The sequence below is a fragment of the Oryzias latipes genome, chromosome 3, assembly GCF_002234675.1.
Source record: "Oryzias latipes chromosome 3, ASM223467v1".
NCBI classification, from domain to species: domain Eukaryota; kingdom Metazoa; phylum Chordata; class Actinopteri; order Beloniformes; family Adrianichthyidae; genus Oryzias; species Oryzias latipes.
The window spans coordinates 31125701-31153313 of NC_019861.2; the positions used below are offsets into that span (position 1 = coordinate 31125701).

The following is a 27613-nucleotide window of genomic DNA, read 5'->3' on the forward strand; positions in this document are numbered from 1 at the left end:
GGTTATGGCGCAGTACTACAAACTGTCGCTAGGGGGCAGTAGCAAACTTTAATGCTGTCAATGCTGACGTCATCCTCTCACAACTGTCTGTCAATGGCGATGTAAACATTGGTTTCATGTGCTCTTTAATTGGCTAAAAGGGTAAGTGTTTGTTTTTTATTTTTAACTGTGCTGCTATAGGTACACGAAGAATGCACATTTATTTCGGAGTTAGGCTTTGGGTGATAGAAAAAAGCGGAATTTTCTTGCAGACTCATAGAACAGAAAATACTGTTTAGCTAGCTAAAACTTGGTTAGCTAGCACCGTTTGATTGAGTCATATTTATGTAAAAACGGTTATGTCTTGTCAGTGAATATTAGAAAGTTATTCGTGAGCTCGTTTTAATTGTGCTTGTGTTTTCGGGATTCAGTAATCTGGTTGGATAGTAGCTATTCTTGCTTAGATTATGATTATGTGTGAGAAGATTAACTCTGTAGCCTCTGTAAGTTATTAATTACTGAGTAGTTAATAATTTTAAAAAAATAGCTACTTTTTTTTCTTTTAATGATTTTTTTTGTTGGGGAATATACTAGCGTGAAATTTTACGTGTGACTACTAGGGAACCTCCCCACCTCTGACCCATGAAAGGTCGCAGCTCTGAGCCCCTCACCGTTCAAAGCAGCACATCTGTCTGGTTTGGTCGTTCAAATGCTGCTGTGTCAGCATGGCTTCAACATCAAGTTTTGCCCCCCCAAAGCTGGCGGACTTCATCCTGACAGAGAGGCTGGGCAGTGGCACATATGCTACGGTCTACAAAGCTTATAGGAAAGTAAGTAAATGAGATGCAAGAGAAAATTCAGAAAAAAAATCAAATTTGCTACTGTTTGTTCTTAGGAAACAGTCCTGAAACTCATGTACTGACTTTACTCTGTTGTGTATATATAATAGTGAAAATGAAATTTTTACTGCCCATTGTGCTGGGTAACAATGTATGTGAAAAGCTTAAAAGCAGTAGATGTAATTAACTTACTAGGTTTTCTTAAAGTAATTTATTAAAGCACAAAAGTGTTGTGTAGTCTGCCTCAGTCTGGTTCTCTTATAACATCTTCTTCTGCTTAACCTAATTGATAAACTTTGTATTCATTTAAATATTATTTGAACAGAGACTGTGAACATTAATGAACATTTCTGTAAATGTGCCAGTGCTGGCTCCAAAGCTGATTTTCAGCTGTAGTCCCTGGGAAAGTTGTAGGTTTGCCAACAACAAACACCAAAAATACATAAAACCGACTATAAAAATGACTAATAATTCAAAATCCAGTGAGAGTTGAAGCTAAAATAGTGGTCTCTACAGAGTTCATCAAAAATGACATGTCAGTTGATAAATTAACAATTTAAACAGTCAAATTGTGACATACATCCAACACTGATGCAAAACAGTATTAGCCAAATTTTACATTGCTTTTTAAATGTATTAAACGTTGGACACTCTCTTAGGATCCAGGGGTAAACTGTTCCATATGTTACAGCGCTTAACAGAGAGAAAAGATGGTCCAAATTTGGTACATCTGTAGGGCACCACACATTTACCCCTGGCTACAGACAGGATTTCAACTTGAGATAGATAGATAGATAGATAGATAGATAGATAGATAGATAGATAGATAGATAGATAGATAGATAGATAGATAGATAGATAGATAGATAGATAGATAGATAGATAGATAGATAGATAGATAGATAGATAGATAGATAGAGAGATGGATGTGCAAAATCCGCATGGAGGTGGGAAAGTGTTGACAAGTTTACACAGGATAAATACTCAAATAAGCAGATATACAAATACATGTATACATAAACATATACATACATGTGCTGTGGCATATATTCCTTTAATGGAGCAGGTGCAAGTCCATGAAGGATTTTATATATTGTACATTCAAATTTAAAGTGTTTATGATGATCAAAATAAAAAAAAAGTAAGTTTCCAGGATAAAACTGTGGTAAAATGAAATATCCAACGATGACATTGAACAAGCACCATAATTAGAATAATTAACACACATTTATAAAAAAACAGCCTTTGCTTAATCACTAAAATATTTAACCTTTTTTTCTTAATTCAAAATATAACATTATAATTTACATATTTTGGGAGTGTAAAGCTCATATACGTCACTATTTATATCTGTTATGCCTGTAATTATTTACAATGTACTTTGCATAAATTATATTAAATTAGACGATAATATGTACAACAAGAATACAATTAAACCTTACTAATAGTAACATGTCATTAACAGTGTTAAACATAACCAATATTCAAAAAAGGCTCTCAGACAGAAGATTGTAATGAGTATTTTCTTGAGAAAACAAAGTGTGCTTTTCTAAATTTAACATCTAAATAAGTTTAGAAAATGTGATTAAAATGTTGAACTTTGTCTGAAACTCTGTCTAACATCCAGCGCTTCACCATATCACAAACTATTCTTTTTGTGTTCAATCATTTACTCTAATACTAAATGTTTAATTTAACAAGAAAACAGCTTTATTAGATTTAGGCAGCAAAACGTAAAACAAACCAAATTACATGAAGTTACTGTTAAAAAACAAAAAGAGTGTGACGTCTAAAGACAGGTGTCAGAATCCAGCATCACTTACAGTGTCAGAATGGAGGTCAGCTCTAACTTCCTGCCACAGGCTTAATGTCCTCCATGATGGCGTTGTTGCAGGGGAACAGTCGGGAGGTGGTGGCAGTGAAGGTGGTCGCGAAGAAGACTCTAAATAAGGCCTCCACAGAAAACCTGTTGACAGAAATCGAAATCCTGAAAACTGTGCGTCATCCTCATATTGTCCAGCTGAAGGACTTCCAGGTAACTTTGCACCTTTATTTCTACTTGTATTATTTCACTTTGCACATGTAAATAAAGAATATTCTGTAAATACATGTTCTCTTAAATCAGATCAATTAAATGACCCCAGTTTGAACTGTTAAACTAGATAAAAGCATTGCTAACCTCAAATAAAAAAACAACAACAGCTAAACAGATTTTTTTCCTTTTTACAAAGTAATACATCCTGCATATGTAAATAGATATCATTCTAAGAGGATTTTTTTCACATTTGACTCTGTATGTTTATGTCAGGTGAGGAAATAGTCTAAATCTTTAACTTTTGAATCCTTTAATGCCTTTTTTGAACCTAAAAGGGTCCAAATGTTTAATCATTCATGGAAGGTCAGACTATGCCTCTCAGAGACTTGTCAGCATCTTGAAAAAAATTCAGGTTATACTCAAGTACCGTACTATAATTAATGTACTGAATGCAACTTCTAATGGAGCACTTGATCCTTTAGCCATCATCACAAAAAAAATCGTCTCATTTGTCTCAAACGGTATGAGTATTGGGATAAGTATCGGTATGAGTATCTTCAAACAAGCTGTTGAAAACCAGAAAAGCTCTGGTCTTGTTACTGAAGCACTGAGCGTGTTTTTTCAGTGGGACGCTGACAACATTTACCTGATCCTGGAATGGTGCTCTGGAGGGGATCTCTCCCGCTTTATTCGCAGCCGCAGGATTTTACCTGAGATTGTGGCCAGGCGGTTTCTGCAGCAGATTGGTGAGTCATTCATCCTGGTGTGACGGACCCATGAAACATTTGTGGTTTTACTACTGCTTGAAAAAAAACAACATTGAAGCATTCCTGCATTGCATGTCCATTTTTTTCTTCCAACATTGATATGTTTCTATTCACTAAAGTAAAAAACATTTTTCTGACATCACCACCACAGTTCCTACTAGGGAGTTAACCACATTTTCACAGATGAAAACAATCTCTTGAATTCTTTGTTAAAAAAGCTGTTTTATATAAAATTACCTCACACGTTTGTGCTTTTTCATGGGATTTAATGGGATATATGCATGGGATATATATAGCATGTTTTTCATTTTTATTTGAGCGATCCAGTCAAATGGCTTTTATAAAATATTTTGCTAAAAGCACCAAAAGGGTGATGTTTGACTAATCCTTGTTGGTACTTCCAAGTGTTTGATACGGTATGTTTGATTGCATGCAGTTAATACAAATCGGTACATAGCTGAAGATGCGGCAATATTGAAGGTTTTTTAATGAAAATATGAGCAAATCTTAGCTGTTTTTGTTGTCTTTGTTAAGTCTTTGTGTGTGTGTTCACAGCCTGTGCCCTCCAGTTTCTTCATGAGAGAAACATCTCGCATTTGGATTTGAAGCCTCAAAATATTCTATTGAGCGGCTGTGTCCTTAAACTAGCAGGTAAACTCACCCCAATTCTCTCAAGAGCCCCCAAAAAACAAAACAAACAAATAACACAAAGAGAAACCATATATCGGAAGCTTTTATCTCTTTATTCTTTGTTTCTTTGCTGTTTCACTGACTGCAGTGTTTGCACAGGTTTTTTGAAAGCCATTGTTTTATGTACCCAATTTTATTTTTGCATTTCCTTTTTTATTGTTATTTGTCTACGTGTTTGCACCAGAGTCTGAGAGGACAGTAATTTCATCTGTGTTGTATGTTCAAATACATTGTACATTTGACAACAAATAGATCTCAAAAATCAATGTTCAGCTTGTGCTAACATCTAATCTGAAGGTGTTCAAGTCTATCTGACTGTGCAGCTTCAATCTGCACATCGTCTTCTAAACATGTCAGTTACTTGGGCTTTGTTATCCAGGAGCTTTCCTAGGATTTAACCGCCATCTCTGGGAGTGAGGGAAGGTGTTGTTTTTACATTTTGCTTTGCCCTCAGATTTTGGTTTTGCCCAGTACATGTCACCGTGGGATGAGAAGAGCGTCCTCAGAGGCTCTCCTCTGTACATGGCTCCCGAGATGGTGTGTCGCCGGCAGTACGACTCCCGAGTGGATCTCTGGTCCGTGGGAGTCATTCTTTACGGTGAGGAGTGGCATTCTGGTCTTTTTGTCTTGGGCTCGGGGGATTATTTCAGCGTGATTTTACGCTCCGCTTCAAATTCTGGCCATTTGTAAATACTCGGCATGTGATGGAATGAAGTGGGTTTCTGTGTTCAGCCTGCTGGAAATTGTCTTGCGCCGTGAAGTGTGACTCCCCTTTAATGGGGAGTAACAACTCTGTGACATTTCTGCTTTTTTAACATTGAAACTAATCAGTCAGGTGGACCTGCAGGCTGAGGAGGGTCTAACACATGTGTAGCATTAATCAAATAGAAGGTAAAAGGCCGGTTTTTGAGTTAACAACACAGTAATGTTGAAGTAGCTCACTGTGCTGTGAGGAGGGCAATCATCTAACAATAAACTGGAGTTCTTAGTCAGAATGAGCTAAGTTAAAATGCCAAAGAATTACACTCCACAGTAATAATGGTTCTATTTTCTCTAAAACTCCACCCAGGATCAAAACATTAGAACATTGGAACTTTTTTCAAAGAATTTTTTTTAGAATTAAAAAAATATAATAATATTGGTTAAAATAGAGGAACTCATTCAAATGAAAGCTTGTTAAAATAAAGAAGTAGACAGAGAACAGTAATTATTGTCGTTATTAACCTTTTAAGTGTATTTTAGAGTTATTTATTATCTATCAACTATGGTAATAAGGGGATTTCCCCTTTGTGGAATCAAAAAAGTTCTATTCTATTCTAATAAACATAAATATTAGATTAATTTTAGAAATATTAGACATGCTCTTTTTGAGCTCTTGATTGGAATAAACGCCATTTATTATTCTGTTCAGTTAATCCAACAGCACCAACATTTAACATAAAAAAGATCCAAATATGTATTTCGGTATTCTCTGCAACGACTGGAAACTGAATCAGGTAAAAATATGCAGGCTATTTTAAAAATCAATACAATAACAAGATATGAATGAATTTGACCTGAAGGCAGAATAGTACTTGTCTGAAGCTGTGACTGGATTGTTTGTTTTTTTTTCCCTTAAAATAATAAAATTATTTAGCTTTGTGATTTAAAAAAGCTTAGTTTATGAAGGCATGTGCCATTCAGTAAAAAGGTAATTTTTTTTAGAAAACTATCTTAAAATGTTTCTTAAAATGAATGCAAATATTTTTTTGCTCTTGTATAAAGTATTTTCCTATGGCGTAGTTTATTGGATTGTTTATACGCCTTAATTTTTTAAACTTCTGTTAAATTAAATCTGACGGGCAGCAAACAATCGATTCCATTCACGTCACTGAAACTCTGTTAATTGTGTTTAGAACATGTTTCTGTCTGCTGTTTAGATTAATAAAGTAAACTTCTGATGCCTTTTGAAAGTGAGGAGACAAAGTTTAATAAAAAAAAAGATAGGAACAGCCACCTATGGTTTTTGCTAAAGTAAATTGTTTATTTAATTGATTTTGGCTGATAATAAATTGATCCAAATGAAGAAGTTATCCTTTTGAACAGCTGTTTTGTGTGCTAACAGAGGCTCTGTTTGGACGCGCTCCGTTTGCATCAAAGTCCTTCGCCGAGTTGGAAGAGAAGATCAGGAGTGACCAGCCTGTTGAGGTGACGCATGTTTCAAAAATGTGTTTCAGAAAAGTTTTTTAATTTGATATCAAACATGAATGGTAAGCAAATAGAAAAGGCTAAAGCATGTTTATTACAGCTGCAGTTTGCTGACATTAAATACGTTCCTTAAAACCTTTTTATTCTCATTATATCATCAGAACCTTTTCCACCACTAAAACACATTTCCTTTTTTTCTTTTCTGGTGTTTTCTATTAAACCACTAGGTGGCCTTTTGTTCCACCCCAGCAGAGCTAACAGTGACTGATGTTTTTTTTTACATAATTTATCCAACAACAAAGATGTAAACAAATCTAGCTGTTTGTTATTTAGGATTTTCAAAATCGATTTGAAGTGTTTTAAACTAGTTGTAGTTCTGTAACAAATCAAAGCTGATTAATGGAATTTCTATCCCAAAGTTTTCAATATTTTTTGTAAAAAGTGACATTTCATGACAAATGATGTTTTATTTCTTGCTGCTTACCAAAGCCACAGTTACTAGTCGGTCTAGTTGTTCTCTAGATAATAGCCCTCTTTAAAACAGTTGAACTCCTGTCTCAGGCTTTAAGACTCAGACGTCATTAGCGCACATTTAAAGGTCATCTTCTCACAGAAAGCAGTAATGCAAGACTGGAGGGTTCTGCAGCAACAATGTGCCGTCCTCTTTCCTGCTGAAGTGCCCTGCAGATCGGTTTCAGCGTAATGAGGTTGTGTTTTTTGTATCAGCTACCTCCCGGGGCCAAGGTATCCAAGGACTGCAGGGATCTGCTGTTGCGGCTTTTGGAGAGAAATCCAGATGCCCGGATCACATTTGCAGAGTTCTTCACCCACCCTTTTGTGGATATGGAGCACATGCCAAGTGCAGACAGTATCGAGAAAGCAGTAAGGAGATAAGCGTTTAAAAGAAAGAAGTTGAAGACAGTTTGGAGGGACTGACGGCACACGTGTTAGCGTTTCAGTGCACATGTGTGCCGATGTGAATAATCAGTGAATATTTGTGCTTTTTCAGAAGGAGCTGGTGCTGCAGGCGGTTCAGAAAGACCAGGAGGGAGAGAGGTCTTCTGCTCTGTCTCTTTACTGTAGTGCCCTTGAGCACTTTGTCCCCGCTATCCACTGTAAGAGCAGAAATCCTTTCTTGTATTCTGTCTGTGCTTTGTTTGTTCCAGCATAATAAACTGCCAAAGAAAAAGGACTTAATATAAAACTGAAATGTCTCGTTGCTTCCAGATGAAACAGACCGACAGCGTAAAGAAGCCCTGAGGCAGAAGGTCTGCTTTTATTCACAGTTAGATTACTTTTTTTATCAGTTGATTTTTTGTTTTTTTTACTTCACCGGCACTCAGCTGGGCCAGAACTTTTTCATGGACAGCATACACTCTGCATGGAGAGCATTTGAAGTGTACTGCTGCTGTAATAACTTATTGTAACGGCTTTCCACAGGTCAAACAGTACGTTTCCAGAGCCGAGGAGCTCAAAGCTCTGCTAGCTTCAGACAACAAACGAAGCTTCGAAGAGGCCCGAAGTGCCAGAGATGTTCTCCGAGGTAAAGAGAGAGACGGACTGCTGACACTAATCTACTTCAATGTTTGCTTCTTTATGCCAGTTTATTGTGTTTTTCTTTTAGTAAGACTTCTCTTTTATTGCTTTCTTGTCATTAGTTTCTTCTTTGGTGCTTTCAATCATTTAAAAACCAAAACCCTCGTTTTTTTCTATCTCTCAAAAACTGCTCAGAACTCAAGTCAGAGCTCAAGGTGTTGATTTAACCTCTAAAATCTTACAATAAAATTCCATCAGATGCATCAGCAGGGCTGGAAAGCATCAGCAAGTCTCTAGAGATCTTCAGTCCAAAACCGTTTTCTCTGCTTTGTAGTATCACAACTATTGTTGTCTGCGTTGAAGAAGAACTGCTAAAATGTGCTTCTGATTAACTTTTAACGATATAAGGACTAAACATTAAATAAGTTCTAACACTGTAAAGTCTTAGATGTTTAAAAAACAGTGTGGTCTTGAGATTTGAAGTATAAATTCTTGATTTCTTGATTGATGGATGCACCTTTTAGTAGTTTTAAATTTGTTTTTAATTACTATATAATTCACTTTTTATTAGTTGCAAATTAACTCCCGATCGTTTATTTGGTTTGTTTTTATAATGAACGATTATCTGAGCTAAGAGCACTTAACATTTTGTTTGTCTACATATCTAAACGCCTGTTTTTTTTTTGTTTTACCTCTGCAGAAATGTCTCAAGACCATCCACGACTGGTCGCTGCCTTGAATATGGCCTCTACAGCTATCGCTAAGGTTAGACATGTTTACAGCTAGAAGAATGAACATTATTATTGTTCATTTAGTAAAAACATCAACTTGAAATGGAAACTTTTGTGCACCCATCGTTATACCATCACCAATTTCCACAAGGTATTTGTTTGTCAGCTAAAACTTTTGGGTATCAACAAAAAAATGCATATCGGTAACTTGCTGGACTGGATTTAACCAAAGATCTCATGATCCAAGAGAAAAGTCTATTTGGCAAAATGAACGCATTCTGTTCAGGAAACACAACACAGGGGAGATTGATGGACAATGCACTACAACCAATCAGGACACAGCACAAAATACGCTGCAAAAAAAAATGAACAAATAAAATTGCAGTAAAAACACGAAAAATGATGAGGAACGACTATATTGATGTATCTTTTAGGTTCAGTTGATGGCCCTGCTAACAGGCTTTTGACATTCTCTTGTAGGAGGAGAGTCGATCAGATGATTGTGAGGCACTGGACATGTACCAGCAATGCTTAGGAGAGCTTTTGTTGGCGCTTGCAGGTATGATATGCAAAATCTGTAGAAAGAAATATTTTTTAGTAACCAAGAAGGCCTCTGAGCTTCAGTACGTCTGAGCATTTTTTCATATTTTCTTTCAAAGTCGTCTTTAATGTTCCATTAAAACTCTCATCTTTCTCGGGTGCAACAGCAACTGCTTTTATTTAATACACCGAAACACAATATTTATGCCGTTTTAATCAGCTACTTTTCAGAATAAAGAAAAGAGAAGATACGAAAGAAAAGAGCTTAGACTAGAACAAAAAAGCCTTGAAATGGGAGCAACTGCATGCAATAACTTGGTGTTTATTTCTATCCCCACAAGTTATGAATAAAAGAACCACATCCCATGAAAAGGTGTAATAAATAACAGATCTTCTGGGTTTTTTTTTCATCATGTTCACACTTTCTGTATCATGAGTCTGCAGGATGCTTGTGTAGATTTCTAGACAACTGGAAGACTGAGAGGATTACACAGGATCTTAAAAACTATGTTTAGTGCACTATGAACAGAGTAGAGCAGATCCTCTGATAGTTAAAAGTAGATTGCAGTCAAAACAAAGAGACTCTGAAATCTGAGATCATTTTAGCAAGTGAAACGGAGGAGATGAGATATAGAGCGAGATGGATATAAACAAAAAAGGTACTTAAGGAGTGAAGAAGAGGAGCTGGCGAAGCAGGGGTGGGTGAGGAGATGGATAGATGAATAACAGAGAACACTCTGAGGCCTGGCGTCCATTAGACCGGGTCCATGAGCTCATGTGGAAGATCAGTCTAATGGAAGAGGTGGGCTTCCAGGATCCAGATGTGGCTTTGAGCTGGGATGAGACCCGGTGCCAGCAACCCTGTGTGTGGTATGGAAGTCCTGCCATCTGCTTCCAATCCACACACCAAACTTTGTGTTTGTTTTTAAACACAGGAGAGAAATAAAAACAATTACCTCTCTAATGGACATGAGGGTTGGTTGTCTTGCTCCTTGCCCTAGCTGAGGGGATCGGTGAACAGTATGTAAGAGGTTTTTTTTTGTGTGTGTCGCATTAAGAACAGATCGAGGGTCCCGTGGAGTTTCTGCCGTCAGGGAGTCTTGTTGTGTGGCGTGGCAGATACGACCACAGGGATTGTTGGGAGAAAACATTGGTTCTTTGTTTAGCCTGAAGCTTTTGTTGCAAAGTTTCCCAGTGAGCCTCCCCACCACAGAGCCCTCCTCCTCCTCCTCTTTTTCCTCCCTCTGTCACTCTGCCCTCCAGAAAGACTGACTGTGAAAACAATGCTTACATTACAACCATTTCCACTTTTCAGCCCCCCCCGCCCCAGCGAACACGCAAGCAAAAAGCCAATCTTGGCCTCATTTGAAACGGTGATGAAGAGCTCTCCCTTGCTCCAGTTCATTATTCTTGTGTTTTCTTTCTCTGTTGCGGTGCATCAGCGGAGCCGCAGGGCCGGAGAAAAGAGCTGCTGCACAGTGAGGTGAGTGGCTGACCAGAGGACAGTCTGAACATTACATCCAATGAGATGCATAGGCTAGAGGCGCCACGCTAGCTTGTTGCATACGCAAAGTTGGACGCCATATTGAATATGTCTAGATGCCTGTTTACTGCTGTGCTACAATTGCACAAACGGGGCTGGAAAAACAAGAATGTGACTTTTCACAGGTAAGTTATTACTGTCAGCTAAGAAAGGAGAACTTTTAGAAAACATTTATGGAAGATCTGAGTGAGTTTACTCAGAATTGTGAACGTTAAGGCGGATCTTCAGTCAATGATAGCTTTAGACTTTACACTATTTCCACGTTTTCTGCCAGGTCCACCTATCTTTTTTTGTTTATGAAGGATGACCTTGGTATTTCTATGTGTGTTCGACCTCAGATCAGACCAGACAACCTGCTGGTAAGCAGATTACTAAGCCGAGGAAAATAAACTAACCAGGATATTGTCAGTAGCGAAGAACCCAGCACAGAATCCCCGTTCGGCGGGCGGACAGGGACATGTGGCGTACAGAAAACCTGCCTGTCTGCCCGGTGTCGCATGGGTGCCTGAGGCCTTCTGTTAGAGACTCGATAAGCCCCACCAAGCCGCGTGCTTTAAGCCCCCAGAACTTGCCGCACCGGGGCAGTGGACTGCAGTGCTCACTATGTCCTCTCTAGCATCCGCGGGGCCACCCAGCCCGGTGCAACCTGGTCGCCCCAAGCGGGGACCGGCCCATATACAACGGGCGCTAGCAGTCTGCAGCGATGCCAAATTCACACCCAACCCATTTATAAACACAAACTGGTTTGTGTACATTTTAGTTTGTATGCATTGTGTTACTTTATAATAACATACTGGTATTTATTTATAGGAAGGTTTGAAATGTCATTCATCATTGCACTTTGTATATAAACATTAATACCATGACGTGGGTCTTATTTTTGTGATGAAAATTTTAAATCAGATTAAAATTAAGCCTTTTATGGTCATTTTACTGTGTCTGCTAAGCCGCGCCTCATTGTTTACTGACATGTCCTAATGGTGTCACTCTTTACGCATCTTGGACAATGGTAACAGGCTACCATGGCGTCTCTAGCAATATAACTCATCGATTTCATCACTCATGTCCAGTTTCTCTTTTGTGGTAAATGTCAACTTACATGTACAAATATATGTTTGCTTCCAGTATTCATTATTTTACTACAGACACTCAGAATATTCAAAATTTTCTAGTCAAATTATCTTGTTTCAGCTGATCTCCTAGTAATATTTAACTAAAACACAGTAGCTTGTTTTTAGAGCATTTTTTATACATATTGAATGTTTCCACATGTTTATTGTGTTAATTTGAATAGAAATGTAGCAAACCGTTTGAGTTTTTGCATTGTTTTTTTCAAAAACACAGTAAATAGAGTTGTGATTTATTCACATGCTTCCATACAGAGGTTGACCTGCACGGGTGCTGCTACTTTTTGGGTTGTCTCCTGCATCTTAAGCTACATTCACACCGCCCCTCGGCAATGCTCATTTAATTGTCCACTTTAAATGAAAAGTCTAAAAAAAACTCATGTATATTCAAGATTTGGGCTTTTGTGTTCAAAACTCGCATTCACACGTCGCTATGCAGGTTTCTGCGACTGTTTTCAGGCTCAACGTAAAAAAACATGCTGCCATTTTAAACCAAGTTAAAATGATAAAATTATAGTTTATAGGTTGACAAATAAATCGATATTTAATCAAGTTTCCTGAAATCACAAGTTGAAACTGCAGGATGGGAAAAACATGTGATTCCTTATTTTGTGGGGGATATCCCTCTCTTATTTTTATCAATTATGCTGAATAACATGCTCCATAATTCTTAAATACAAGAGGAAGCTACTGTTTACCTGTAGCTGCTTACTAAAACTGAGTATGCAGGGAGGAAGGGATCAGAAATCGAACAAGTAGCCAGCAAACAAATACCCTTTGTTGTGTCCTGTTGTACTGATGTAACAAAAAAGATTTCTGTCCTGTTTGGCTGCTGTAAATTGATTGTCATATGGTTGTCATTAATGTCTCAGTGTCTTTTCCTCATGTGCCATGTTTATTTAGACAATAAATCAATAACATACAACGGTGTTTCACTGACAAACCTCCAAGAAGGCTGCAAGGCAAGTACTAAGTAGTGGGCCTCCTAGACCTCCCTGTTTGAAGTTTTATGGGTGCTTGTCTTAAGTAAATTCAGACGTGGCTGTAATAATCTAAAGCAGCATAAGAATAGGGAGCTAAATTGAAAGCATGTGTGGATGTGAGAGCCCAAAACAGCCAACACATGCAGCCATGGCTGACCTCAACGTGTGTTCACATCTCTCAGGAGCCGCACTTTCTCCATTTGAAGTCATAATTCATCGTTCACAGACTGAACACGAGACGGAACTAAACCATTTGAATTCCCTGCCATGTGAATTTATAAATATTTCCCATGTGCTTAGCACGCTCATTAAGAAATCTATCGTACTGGAAAAGAGCTTATGATTTATGTCCGGTAGGTATGAAAAACAAGGGTTTGGATATTAAAGAACGTGTGGTCAATACGGTCACTAACTTCTAAACGAACATTATTAAGAGTTGTTGGTTCATTGTGAACTTCCTCTGTAGTGATACCATTGACTGCACAAGAGAACTGGGGCGAGTGGGTGTGATGTCACCCATAGAAAATGGCTTACTTCTGGTTCCAACCAAATAAAGTTAATTCAGTCGCCTTTTTTTTTTTTTCCAAAACAGTCGCCGCCATCCATCATCAGTAAGCGGCGATAGGTCTGAGTCGGTTTGAGTCAACATTTCTATGGGAGCCAAGCCTGTTAGGTGGGCACACCCGTTCCAGTTGAAAGCGGACTCAGGAGAATTTGTCAGTCAAAAGTTTCAAACCTTCGACGTGAGACCTCCTACTTTTATTGAGGCATCTGATTGGTCAGTTTATAGCTTGAAGGACTCAAACTACAGAAAAAAATATAATCAAAAACTAGAATTAACAAGAACATATTAATAAAAGGTAGCAGAGCAAGAATGGTTATTCTGACAAATATAGAGACTGAATAACAGCGGTTCAGGTCTGTGGGATTTTGGCTTCTTGGTTGGTACTTCCTGTTTGGAACACAATTGGGTCACTCAGTCCAGTTTTCATATACAGCCAATGAGGGTTGAGGTTGCAATTAGTGACCATACAGTATTTCGGTGTGCTTAGAGACTTGGTGGTCAGCATTGAAGGTGTTTACCGCGTGTCGGATACATGAGCTGTTATCACACGGACAGATTTTGACAAATGGATGTGGACGCCTGTCAAAGCATTCGTCTTGGTTTTTAAAACACTTGAACAGAAAACACACCAACTGTCGAGCCAAACTGTTATTTTCATCCAACAATATTAATTTAAATTGCCTGTTTGTCAACAGATAAAAACCCTCATGGCGAGAGCAGAGTACCTTAAAAAGCATATTAAGGTAAACCAAGATGCCACACCCTATTTCTGGGATGAAAAAAAAAGTAAAAAAGTGGTGGAAAACATTCAATTTAAGATGTTTTTATGCTTGCATTTCAGATGCAGGAGACTCAGCAGGATGTTTCTCTGGATCGGGAATCTTTCGCAGATTCTATCAGAAGCTGTGAGTTTTGCACAATTTCTTTGGCTTCAAGAGTGTTAATGTCTTATATTATTCCAAAAAGCAACAACACAAAGGTTTGGTTGAGGAAGGTGGTTGGGGGGTTGAGCTGATGCCGAGAGTTGCAATGAAATGTCCTTTCACTAAATGTTTTCCTCTAGTAAAACGCCAAGCATCCTCTGGGTCTGCCGGCCACCCTGCAGGGCGCGATACAGTTTCCGAGCGGTTCCGCGCTGCTCTGGGTCCTCTTAATAAAAATACTCTGTGAAAATGCAAACGCACTGCATACACACAAAACTGAATTTCTTGTGTGTTTTGGTGGGGGCTCAGCCGTTGTAAGATAACCAAAGCTCAGACAATATCCTGTTCCCAGCTGGAAATTTCTGGGGAATTATGAATTCAGAAAGAGGGATGGAGTTAGAGCACGAAAAGCTCCAGAGGCTGCTCAGCTTTCACGAAGAATGTAGCTTCTTATCCTGCTGCTGCTGTTTTAATAAGAAACACAAGCTAAAGTCAGCCATAGCAGCTGGCGCTGATCCATCAGCAGCTGTGCTAGATTAGATGGCAGCAGCACCTAAGCCTGTCTGGTGACCCTGGAAAATGCTGAGAGCCATCTCACTGAAGCTCCCATAAAACGCTTGTTTTTGGGCTTCTGTGTGTGGCATCCCAGACACAAGGCCTCTAAAAGAACTTTTTCCACATGAAGGAAGAACTTCATGCCAAGAAACAAACATGTCATAGATTATTCTATGAATAAAGAGGGGGAAAAAAGTAGCAACAAATACATACAAAAAGAGGGTCAATTTAATCATTCCAGGTCTGAATTTATTAAACAAAAACAATAACTACATCTTATTTTAACTTCTACTGTGAGATTTTATTGTTGTTTCACGTTTGTCCCTGAATAAGCAATGAGCAAGCAAAACCAGTGTAGCTTCTTAATCTTTAATACTGTCTTTTGGAGATTTAAACCACTCTTAAGGATGCACTTTAGTTTTATACAAATGATTTAAATCCGCTTTACAGACACATTCTGTTGCATGTGCATATTTTAGATGTGGCATCACCATATGTACCAATATTTTACATGGTAGCATCATAGAACAGGCAAAATCTTTAAGTCTATGATGTAAAGCATGAAGTATGTGAAAGATTTACTTCATTTTTGTTGGCATTCGCTGGGTTGAATTTCCCTTAACTTGTAAAAAGAAACATAAAAACTATTTTAGAACACTGGGGCATAACTTTTAAAAGTGTAATGATTAATCTTAACAACGATTTAATTCATATCATAATTCAAGATTCAAAGATATTCCTTTATTAGTCCCACGATGGGGAAATTTCCTTGTTGCGGCAGCAGTACAGGAACAGAGAGCGATATATAAAGAAAAAAGAAAAAACTGTGGAGTCAATATACACACATATATACACAATATACGCACATACATTTCCAAATAATTTCTGGTTCTTAGTGGCTATTGGTTCATTTTAAATTTACCTGACCTAAAATGTTTTTTTATCGATTTGAATAAAGAAATACTCAGATATGCAATTTTAAGCCTAATTGTCCTAATATTTATCTTCCATAATTAGAAAAATGCCACCAGAACATGTTAAAAATACTATCATCAGAGTGAGTCTTCAATGCTCTGATAATTAAATAAAATGTATTTTATAAAATTGTGTACATGTGGAAGGTGTATTAGTATTTAGACAAGTTTTGCAAAAGTCATTCTCCTAAAATAAATGTGACTTTTGTTACAGTCTTAGGATACATTGGGATTATCAAATGCACGTGTAATGTGATATGTATGGTATCGCCAGACTCTTTCAATACACACCGGAGTGACAATCGCTCGATCTCAAGGGATTGAGTAATGAAGGGAATGCAGAGGAACTAACATGGGTCGTCTCTGTTTTGTCAGCGTGCTGTGTACAGTGAGTTGGGAAGCCTCCAGGAAAAGTCTGGAAAGCCTGCAGCCTGTCGGTCAGCGTTCGGGCCGGACACAGAGTCTTCACCTCATCAGGCCGCTGCGGGTCCAAACCACACCGAGCTCTAACCAACTGAGTACACCGTCTGGGTGGGATTTTGCACTTGCCAGCCAAATGTGGCTACTGATTTGGCTGTTGCTGGACATTTTTTCTAGTAGATAAAACTGGCAGGTGAGGAACCTTGGTTTGTTTTTTTTCCATTAAAGAAGAAGAAAAAGAAAAAAAAGTTTCAAAGAAGGCGCTAAAAGTTGCTGTTGATTTTTGGATTATCTCTCCAGTTAATCTGAAAGTTCCCCGCTCTTTACTTTGAGTTGGTGGGACTACTTCCCCTCTATCCCCGCCTCCTGACATCCCATTGAAATGTAAATGCAGGGCAGCTTGGATGACAATAGCCCACTGTCATGGTAAACGCGACGACTGCTTTTCTTTTTAGAGAAACTCCCAGGCCAACTTTCAAATGTGAACAGCGGCAAACAAACCTGTACTGTAATGTGAAGGAAAGTCACAGCTGTTAAGAATATTTAAGCGTCTCAAATATTTTAGCCTGAGCCAAGATGTGAAGCCCCCCCCCCAACACTGCCTTTGCTGTGGGTCAGCCGCAGGCCCGCCCGCCATGCTCTCTCTCTCTGATGGAGTCCTCGCCGCCTCAGTGAGGGTAAGCTGGAGAGGTGCAGCCTTCGCCTTATTGACATTGGTCTGAAATGTTCTTAGGTTTGGCAGCAGTTCTTCGTTTGAGGGATACTCTAAGTTGTCGTCCAAAGCCTTCAGAAGCCGGCCTTTGTGAAACTGGAAAGCTCTCAGCATGCTGACTGCCGTACTGTACTGCTGCACGATGACACTGTCTGATTATCAAAGATGTAAATATCACACCTGGGAGCTTCGCTGTGTGGAATCTTAAAACAACTAAGGAAATACTTGAAAGTGACGCAGCGCCTGTTATAGAAACGTTCTCCTGAGCTTACACACACAGAGATGAATTTAAGGATAATTGCAATATTCAAATCGTGCACCATTGTCTGTCTTGTGTTCCAGCTTCTATAGATAATTAGGATGAACTTTGTTTTCCCCCTTTAGGTGCAACTGATTATCAAATAAAAGGGACAACAGTGCAAAAGATTTGAAAATGTATGATTTGTTGGTGTAAATAAAAAAATGTTCACAACATTTTAAAATACTTACGTTTGTGCTCTCTTTGTGTGTGTGATTATTTACGTCAACATAAATTGAGGATGACAAACGCTTTGGGGTTATCTGTTGTAAAACTATTTAAAATAGACTGAAATGCTTCGTTTACTGTATCTTACCTGTCCATTGGTCAAAACACTTGCTGCTGCGATGAAGACAATTTCATTAATTTTAGGTTCTATATTTCTTACATATAGAATGTTTGAAAACACTTACGTTTTTAGGATTTTTCAATAATATCTTACTTTGAAAGGGTGGGATGTTGTTTAAAATTAGGGAAAAATATTAATAAACTTTCAAATAACTGACTATATGTAGAAATGTGAAGGTTCATTAGTATTTTTCCCTATTTTTAGAATGTAGAAATCTATTTAGAAACAATTTAGAGTCTTTGTGAACACTTTGTGAAGAAGGATGTGTCAGTCTGTTTAGGAAGTTGCAAAGTGTGTCAGCTCCTCATCAGTTTTTTTTACACTTTTTTTGTTGTTGTAAAAACTGTTTTATGTAGTTTTGAAATCCTCTTATGTGTTTTTTGTTTGCATTTAACGTATTCTTGAGTCTACTAGTATACTTGGTCTACACTTAAAGTGAGGCAATACACTTGAAGTTAACTTTTTATATACTATCTATATATTGTAAGCTTAAAATTTTCAATTTTACCCTGAAGAAATATTTAAGTAGTGCCCCCTAAACGACAGGTACATGTTTTCTAGTATACTTGCAATACTTTTACCCAAATATACTTAAAGTCCCACTCTGATCATCTTTTGATCTATTGTTAAAGCGTTCCCAGTGGTCTTTTAATTATGATCATGCAGTTGTTAGGACAGAGCAGCAGACATTAATCGGAATTTCAGCTCTGAGTTGCTGGCGGGCCTGTTGTATGAAGATTCAAGATTCAAGAAGAACTTTATTAATCCCCGAAGGGAAATTTAGTTGCAGTAGCAGCACTAAGGAAAAGGGGGGGAGGGGGGGGGGGGGAAAGACAAACACAGACACAAAAAATACAGAGAGTAGAACAGGACAAAAATTGAGTAAAATACAATTTGAAAAGTGTAGTCTGTGACTAGAAACTAGAATTTTCATGTACATCCGAGTCTGCCAGATGAGTTGTGGAGTCTAATGGCTGATGGCAGGAATGACTTCCTGTATCGTTCTCTGGCACAGCGAGGGTGTATGATCCTGCCACTGAAACTGCTTCTCAGGTTGTCCACCTCCCTGAAGAGGGGATGGGAAGGATTGTCCATGATGGTCCCCAGTTTAGCCAGTAGTCTGTCCCCAACCACCTCTTCCAGCTTGGCAGGCTTGAGGCCAATGACAGACCCTGCCTCCCTAATGAGTTTATTCAGTCTGTTGGCGTCCTTTGCTTTGATGCCAGCACCCCAGCACACTGCAGCAAAGAAGATGGTGCTTGCCATGACAGACTGGTAGAACATGTAGAGCATCCTGCTGCAAACATTGAAGGACCTGAGTCTCCTCAGGAAGTAAAGTCTGCTCGTGCCCTTCTTGTAGACGGCCTCGGTGTTTGTGGACCAGTCCAGTTTATCGTCTAGATGTACTCCCAGGAACTTGTAGGACGAGACAACTTCCACATCCGTCCCACCGATACAGACTGGGGGAGGCGAAGACTTTCTCCTGCTAAAATCTATCACCATCTCTTTAGTCTTGGCCACATTTAGCTGCAGGTAATTTTCCCCAGACCACCTGACGAAGCGCTCCACGAGGCTCCTGTACTCCTCCTCCCATCCATCTTTCACACACCCGACTACAGCTGTGTCATCAGAGTACTTCTGGAGGTGACAGAGCTCAGAGTGGTACTGGAAGTCAGCTGTGTATGTGGTGAATAGGAAGGGGGACAGCACGGTTCCCTGAGGGGCTCCAGTGTTGCTTGTCAGGGTGTCAGACACACAGCTCTGCAGTCTCACAAACTGAGGTCGGCCTGTCAGGTAGTCCTCAATCCATGAGACCAGGGGGGCATCCACCTGCATCTTCTCTAACTTCTCCCTCATCAGTCTCGGCTGGATGGTATTGAAGGCTGAAGAAAAGTCAAAGAACATGATCCTCACTGTGGTGTTAGGCTTTTCCAGGGAGGAGTATGCTCTCTGCAGCAGGTATAGCAGTGCATCCTCCACTCCCGCCTTGGGTTGGTATGCAAACTGCAGTGGGTCTTGGAAAGGGCTCACCAGGGGTCTGAGATGTGACAGCACCAGCCGCTCCATAACCTTCATAACATGGGAGGTCAGTGCTATAGGCCTGTAGTCACTAGGCGACTGTGAAGGTAAAAATGCTCTAAAAAGAACGCACTTGCAGATTTGATTTGAGAACTTGTAATATCGAATGTGAATACTTGTGCATCAAAGATCTGCATCTGTGTGTAAAAATCTTCTGCTGTGAACTGACAAATTTCCATTTGCATGTGTTCATTTAGAGATACAACTTAAAATCTGTGATTACAACTGCTCAAATGTGCTTCTGCGTGTGCTCGATTCTGCTGGCGCAAATCACAAGTTCGCTACAACTGAAAATTAAGGAATAGAATGTCATGGCTACTTTATTCATCCCATGAGGGATAGTGGATAAATAAATAGTCAGAAATGCAGTTTTAATCTTTATTTTCTTAGATGTCCCCCATCATAAGAAAATGTTTAAAAACACCAAAAACATATAATAAAAATAAACTTCACTGTGTAACACTTTTTGCTAAGGCTGAACCTTCTGTTTATTTATGGCTCTGAAGATGAGAAAGTTCTTGAAGGTTTGAAAAAATAAGTATATATATTTTTTTACTTTATTATATATTGGCCCCACAGTATGATTTATTCACATCCACCTGGCACACAGGTGTAGAATACTCACAGTTGAACTGAGCAGAACAAAGAACAGCACAGTTCTGAGTGCCGAGCCGGCGAGCTGGTGAACCGTCAGGTGGCTCGTCCCTGATTGGATCTGCGTCTAATTGGTTCGCAGAACCCGAATCCTGGCTCAGCTTCTGTGAGTTAACCATGACATGAGTGTGCTGCTGCCAGCCAAACTTTGCAGCCTTTTGCAATTTCTCTTGTTTCTGGGAGTCTTGCCAGGATATATTGCTTTAAAAAAACCGTTGTAAATATTCTTAGTGTAATGTGGCCAAAAAAAAGGAGCATTCTGAGATGGAAAAACTCAACCCACTGCACAAAACATCCCTCAGTTTTTCTCTCGAACCACAATCTAAGGCATTATGGGTTAGATTAGTCTCCATTTTTGGTTCAACCACAGAAACCCCCCTTTCCTTTTTATGGTGGAGAGACTATAAAGAGGGGTCTTTTCTTTGGGCACACAAGGGAGTGAGATGCATGAACCCCCCCCACACACAAACACATAAAAAGCAGGTCAGACATCAACATGAATGGAAGATTGTACGCGTTGAAGACAAGAGCCTCCTTAACCACTGAGTGTCCTCGGCATTGGAACTGTGAGGAAAAGAGTGCGGTGCTGTGGCGTTGGGGGGTGGCGAGGTTGAGGGTTTTCTTTTTTTCAAAGACACGTTGAATAAAGATAATTTCGAAAATGGGCTCTAGCACACTGCTGCCTCTGTACGTACCCACCCCACTGAAAAACACTCAACTCCCCAGGGCTGCTCGGCTCATGTTTGTTTTGATTTGGCTCCCAAAATTGGAGAGAGGGAGGGAGGGAGGAGAGGAGAGGGAGTTTATACTAGGTACATGGCTTTGGAGACCTTATGGATGCATGGATACAGACAACTTCAGTAAGACTTTATCCTACCATCTTTTGCTTTATGACATCTATAGCTGCAGAATCCTAAAAAAAAAAATTGAAAAACTGCACAAGCTATAAAAAGATGCAAACATTCCAATTGTTGACACAATCTTGAATTTGTCTAGCCAATGTGGGTCAACCTGATCACACAGTTTCTTCCCAGGCTGTTCATTTTCTCCTTACTACCTTTTTTTCTACTATTGGAACAGGTATGTGGTCACAGACTGTATATGAGAACTGGACTGAGCGACCCCTCCCCTCCTCGTATTCCAAACAGGAAGTACCCGCTGGCTCCAAGAAGCCGAAATCCCATAGACTTCTATGGAGAAATAATTTGTCATGCTCTCTCTGGAACGCTTCCTCACATCACAGCATGTATGTGCTGGAGATGCATCCATTTTCTGAACTCGATAAATCCTTTTCGTGGTCACAGGGCTGCTGAAGCCTGTCCCAGCTACAGTTTGGTGAAGTTGGGGTACACCCTGTACAGGTCACCAACGTGTCGTAGGGTCACACTTTCTCACACGGACCCAAAGACTAGGTAGAATCTCCAGTTGACCAATGAAAACTGTTTTTGGAATGTGGAAGGAAGCTGGAGTGCCTGGAGAAAACACACGCATGAACAAGGAGAACAGGCAAACTCCACACAGAAGAGCCCACAGCTGGATTCACACCAGGTACTTGTTGCTGTGAGACAAGAGCACTGACCACTACGCCACTCTGGAGATGATGTAAATGTTTTTTAAATTGCCTTTGTCCTCTTACCCTGTTTTCATTTCAATTTAAACCCCAGAGTAGCAGTACCATAGTGAATCCAACTTACTATTAACATGTTTGAATTAAATTTCAATAACAATTAGTTGTTAGTAGGCTGCTACAAGTTAGAAGCTGGAGAAAGTATGATGCCCTGGGGTTCTGACCTCTATTCTCATCTACTTCTCCTCTATTCTTGATTATTTGTTTATCATTTAGTTCTCCATGCCTCTTTTTGCAATGCGATTCACATGTTGTCCCTCTTTTCTACTCCCCTCCGGGGGAAGCGGGAGGGATTCCAGATTCCAGTTGGCTCGTCTGTGCTCCTGTACCTGACCGTGTACCTCCCCTCTGGCTCATGTCTGCTCCTGCTCCTACACTTGGCTGTGGACCCTTCCTCTGACTCGTCTGTGTTCCTGTACCTGACCGTGGACCTCATCTCCGGCTTGTCTCTGCTCTTACACTTGGCTGTGGATCCTGCCTCTGGCTCGTCTGGCGCCCCCAGCCGTCCCCCAACTCATCTGGATGAAGCCCATCTGCTGGACCATTTAAACATGTAGTTGTAGATTTGATAAATTAGTTCTTTTCTAAGAGTTCTGGTACATCTCCTGTCCGTCCTGGGGGAGGATCCCTCCTTCATGTGGACACCTCTGAGTTTGTTTCTATTTTTTCCGTAATCCGTTATTTTTTAGGAGTTTTTCCTTTCCGAGAAGGAGGGTCTAAGGGCAGAGATGCCCAGTTTAGTTTAGTGTTTAGTTCAGCCATTACCTATTGAATTGTATTACTTCATGTTCCTTATGATTTCACGTTTTTATACATTTACTGGTATGAAGCCCCATTGACATGACAATTGTTGGAATATTGGGCTACATGAATAAAATTGAATTGTTAAAATAGCAGCGCATTGAGTTCACTACAGTGACGTGCAGTCAGGAGAGGCAGGTGAGGCACAGCCTCACCTGTCATTATGGGAAGAAAAGAGAACAAATAAATTCAATTATTATATTTAATCAGTAAGTTGTGCTTTGCGGTCATTTTCCATTTAAATGTACCATTTTTGGGTGTTTTTTCTTTTCAAAATCGCTGAATTTCCGCATTTGCCGTTCAGATACTAAGTGACGTGCGATGAGGCACCAGCCCGCTGAGCCTCACCTTGGATTGCGCAATACCTATGCAGTCAGACGGTACTGCTGTCTCTCTGTATGTCGGTTCAATCACTTGTACTATATGAGCTGAGTTTAAATAATTTAGCAGATGTATATGATGCACAGTGCTTGTTTTTATAAATAACTGTATGTGAGGGACGTGTTTCTTGTGCTGAGCGCTAAACGACGGCGAAAAAGCCGCTGGGTGAGGCCAGCAGTTCTCGTGCCTCATGTTGCAGTTCTCGTGCCTCATGTTAGGGGGCGCCGGTGAGCCCTGAGATTATGACGCTAAAAAATACTAGAAGAAGTGATAGGAAGCGGCAACTCATTTTCTTCAGAAGGAGCGGCGTATGGACTTTATTTACAACTAAAGGTAAGACGATAATAACGTTTGTGCTTTTTTCTATGCTGCAGTTTGTATATGAAAAAAAACATGTTGAAATTATATTTTAAACAAAACTTTAACTGTTGTCAATCAAATGGTGAATAAGCTACTCAGTTATTTATACTCATGGTTCATATGTTTGTAAATCTGACTGATGACGTCAGTGCCTCACCAGCCATTAACCTCACCGCACGTCACTGGTTCACTATGAGGAAAACCCCTCAAGTTTTCTCCTTTAGGTTTGTCGTTTAGCTTTCGTAAACTTAAAGGACAGAAAATGCTATGATTATAAAAAAAGTCTGTTTATCTTTGAAGAAATGCAGCCAGACAGAACATCTCTTTGAGTTATAGAGACTTTATTTCAAAAATCAACCCATCTGGCATTGTGGAAATCTGAACTAATGTTGATTTACCTTAACATTGATCTCACATTTATTTTATTGCATATGATTGTGAAATATGTTTACATTTTTTCATCTCACACCTTCATAATTTAACATTTGACAACATTGTATAAGGCTTCATTTCGAGCTGCAAACTGGCACAAACACACAAAAACATTCTTTAGTGTTTCTATTTGCTTACAGTTGAACAGTTGCTCTTTCAGAACAGTCGTGGTTCTATTCTGGAGACCCAGATGAGGCTTACAACAGTTTAGGTGGAACAGAAGTGTGAGTATTTTCTCTATTTTTGGTCCCAGGTTGAAACCAAACTTCAACCCGTTTCTCCAATGGGACGTCATATGCAGCACTACTGTTTCTAAATTGCAGTTTAGACACAAGGCACAGCTGGAACAAAATTATTGTAGGTTCTGTAGGAAACTCAATAAAAAGACAAAATGCTCGCATGACCCTTTTTCTGTGGTTGCACTGAAAGACCCACTTTGATGGATATTGTGTTTTTAACATGTTCTTGTTACTTTTTTCCTGATGATAGAGGACAGACGTAAAGAGAGTTAAGCTTTCAATGGCATTTCTGAGGATTTCTTTATTCAAATTGTTAATAAAAGCAGACGAAAAATGGAGTTTGAAAAATATCCTACTTGTCTCGTAGACAATACGATGGGCGGACCACAAGCTCCCTGCTCTGCTCCATTCGGATGAATCCACTTGCAGACAAATAGATCCATGTACGTCTTTGTTTTCCTCGTCTTAGCTGGCATCTGGCACTAAACTGTACAGCTAGAAAGCTCCAATGTTGCTCACCATTTTTGTCGGACCACTAATGTTAGGTTGGGGATCTGAGTGGCAGCAAGCTACTGCCGCTCTGCAGAAACTATGTCCTAGAAAAAAACAGTTACTATTGAGCAGACCAACAAACAGAGGTAAATCCAATAGAGGATGTGGCATAAGCATTGTCCATTATTAGAAGGGAAAGACTGCCATGATGCAAAGTAAATAGAAGACAAATGGTGACCCATTTGAAACCTCTCAGCTGTAAATGTCGTTCAGTCAGCAGGTGAAGTTGCTCACTAGTTTCTGATGGACTTTAGGAACTGGACAGGTGTTTTTTCTATTCCGGTCAGTGTTTGTTTTGAACGCACACCCCCGAACCAACAGCTGTTGTGACTGTGTGACACGTCCAGGCAATTTGGTCCGTTCAAATGAAGTTGTAAAAACACTGACAAACCGTAGAACTAGTGTGTAATTGCCATGAAATTTCCTTGTGAACATTTTTTGTTTACCAATATATATATACATTTTTTTGTGGGTTTCCTTCATTGTACATTCAACCCCTCGGTGTCCTCGTGTAGTTCCTTAACCAACCAGTGCACATTTATTTAATTTCAACCAAATAACATGCATTTGTGTGACAGATGAATCCTACAACAGCAGGAAAGCTCCTCAAAGGACATAATAGCTGCAGTTTAAAGCAACACGATGCAGGTCCTGCAGAGCAGACAAGAACTATGCCTTCCAGAGCTTTAACAAGCTGTCATATGCATCCTAACACATCAATGATGCTTTGTTTTCATTGCAAATGTTTTAAAGCATGCATAAACTTGACTGAATTTGTGCAAGACGCCCGAGATGAGAAACGGCAGTCAAACTGCAGACGGGACATTCACACTTGCATGTTGGCAGAGCGTAAAAAGAAGGCTGCCGGGAGAGGAAGAGTGGGGGGCCCTCTCAGGAAAAGTTCAGTAAAACAATTTGAACTGGGGGATGGGAAGACGACAAAAGTGCTGGAGTGGTGCTTCACTTAATTTAAGTACTTGATCCCACACCCTGGCCTATCCTCTAAATGTTTCCCACAAATATTTGAAGAGCGGTTGCTGCAACAACTGAAGGCCTCTGCCATGGAGAGCAGAGCAAACAGTCCGATGTTTGTCTTTAGTCTTATTAAAGCCACACTTCAAGTACAATTAAAGGGAAGCCAAGTAAACAGAAGCTTTCTGAAGGCACACGGGATGTTGCAGCAACACTTTCCTCTCACCTGAAAGCATCTTTGATTTTTCTCTCAGAAGATTCTTCCTGAAATGTGAGACACAGTCATTACAGTGATCACCTATGAAAAGGGACAGAAACCCAAGAGGGACACAATCATTGACGGTCTCTAATTGTGGTTCTTTGTGAGGAACTGCATCTTGATTTAATCCAGGAAAAAAATGACTTCATCATGATAGATAATAATCGTAGTTTTCTTTCACTTCAATCATTAATCCAACATTTCCAGAACAACAGCCAAAGAAGGAGGAGGAAATGGGAGCTCCAGCTGTTGGAGGTGCAGGAGTTTTCGGGATAAACCTCCTCCTCTCTCACACCGTCGTTCTCGTCATCATAGCTGTAATCTGGCGTGTGCGTGACATCACTGGGGTCTCCAATGGAGCACAGTTTACTCATGTTCTCCTTGACCACCTCGCAGAAGGGCCTCTCCACCCCGTCGCAGATGCACTGGTTGAGCAGCTCGCCATTTGGGATGCTCAGCATCTGCTGAATGGTGGCTTTACACTTGGAGGAGCACCTCCTGCCGTTGAAAAGCTGCCCGCAGTGTGCCAAGTAAGCCGCGAGGGAGGTGTGGCAGACGGGGTTCTCCTCGCAGCGCTGTCGGGCCTCCATGCAGCCGATCCCGCCGGATTCGCTGGGGTGTCTGCGGGGCAGGCACGGCTCGATGGCGCGCTGGACGCTCAGGCACTCCTGGTCCTGCTTGCAGTCGCAGCTCTCCAGCTCGGGCCCGTTGCGGGTGTCATTGAGCCGGATGAGCGCGTTGATGCAGTGGCTCGGGCACTGCTTTGTGGCGCCCGCGATGACGTCCTCACAGGCTGAAACGTACTGGCGGAAAGCCAGGTCGCACTCGGGCTCCACGTTGCACCGAAAAACCGCCTGCCAGCATATGAGCTGGGCATCTAAAGCCACCAGCACCCATGGTAGAAGTGCCAGGGCGCTAAAGCAGCACCTCATGCTCGGATGAAGCTCTAGTTCGACAATTGGTACTGTCTCCTCCAACACATCCGGATCAGAACCATCCAAAGTGTAAGTTCAGTAGTCCACGAAAGTTTCCACAAACCGTCCGCTCCGAAGAAGTTCACTCTCTTAACCGAAAAAATCAGGATAGGGATCAACCCAAGTGGTTACAAAGAAAATAATATCCAGCCCAGAAACGGTCATCTCTGGAAGCGCGTCCAGGCAAAAACTGTAGTCCGTCAACCAACGCGCCACCGGAGATATCCAAATGCAACAACGCGCGCTTTAAGGACACTAATCCCAGACGGAATCTTCAACAAAAACTCACATTTTTTTCTGACAAAACGATTATTCTCAGAGCGTCCAGACTCCAACAACCATCCACGCGGTCCAAAGTTTTCCCCTCTGTTGCTCTCTGTCCCGCTATGTGCGTCTTTGTCCCTCTTCTCGCTGTTCCGCTTCACGGTCCACCGATCATTTCCCCGCAGCACCCCTCCCTCTGTCGGGGGGGGGGGGGGGGGGGGGGGGGGAAGAAAAAGAAAGCCCCGACCCCCACCCCTCCTCACCCC

At 40.4% G+C, this 27613-nt stretch overlaps 2 protein-coding genes across 4 annotated transcripts; one reads left to right on the forward strand and one right to left on the reverse strand.

Annotated features, from left to right (window-relative positions):
* Window positions 1-36: 36 nt before the first annotated feature.
* On the forward strand, window positions 37-17590 carry ulk3 (unc-51 like kinase 3). 3 transcript variants are annotated; one of them, XM_004067452.4, is made up of 17 exons: window positions 39-141; window positions 600-809; window positions 2713-2853; window positions 3479-3599; window positions 4176-4271; window positions 4765-4908; window positions 6415-6497; window positions 7224-7379; window positions 7507-7612; window positions 7725-7765; window positions 7938-8040; window positions 8734-8798; window positions 9245-9323; window positions 10747-10787; window positions 14218-14265; window positions 14364-14427; window positions 16350-17590. In XM_004067452.4, exons 2-17 carry the CDS (start codon window positions 705-707, stop codon window positions 16364-16366), a joined length of 1410 nt encoding a protein of 469 aa, XP_004067500.1. In that variant the 5' UTR covers window positions 39-141; window positions 600-704; the 3' UTR covers window positions 16367-17590. The 3 variants fall into 3 exon arrangements, with proteins under 3 accessions (XP_020556148.1, XP_004067500.1, XP_020556144.1); XM_020700485.1 differs by having other exon boundaries at window positions 41-141; window positions 629-809; XM_020700489.2 differs by lacking the exons at window positions 14218-14265; window positions 14364-14427; window positions 16350-17590 and adding an exon at window positions 11186-12899 and having other exon boundaries at window positions 37-141.
* Window positions 17591-23977: 6387 nt separating this feature from the next.
* On the reverse strand, window positions 23978-27538 carry LOC101160152 (growth arrest-specific protein 1). Its single transcript, XM_011493800.2, has one exon. It carries the CDS (start codon window positions 27039-27041, stop codon window positions 26292-26294), a length of 750 nt encoding a protein of 249 aa, XP_011492102.1. The 5' UTR covers window positions 27042-27538; the 3' UTR covers window positions 23978-26291.
* Window positions 27539-27613: the final 75 nt, after the last annotated feature.

What these genes read in the sequence shown, in the direction of transcription:
- ulk3 (XM_004067452.4), top strand. Translation starts at nt 705, where the DNA reads ATGGCTTCAACATCAAGTTTTGCCCCCCCAAAGCTGGCGGACTTCATC. An exon ending in TCCAGCTGAAGGACTTCCAG is followed by an intron (nt 2,854 to 3,478) that starts GTAACTTTGCAC and finishes GTGTTTTTTCAG; the next exon opens with TGGGACGCTGACAACATTTA. An exon ending in GCGGTTTCTGCAGCAGATTG is followed by an intron (nt 3,600 to 4,175) that starts GTGAGTCATTCA and finishes GTGTGTTCACAG; the next exon opens with CCTGTGCCCTCCAGTTTCTT.
- LOC101160152 (XM_011493800.2), bottom strand. Translation starts at nt 27,041, where the DNA reads ATGAGGTGCTGCTTTAGCGCCCTGGCACTTCTACCATGGGTGCTGGTG.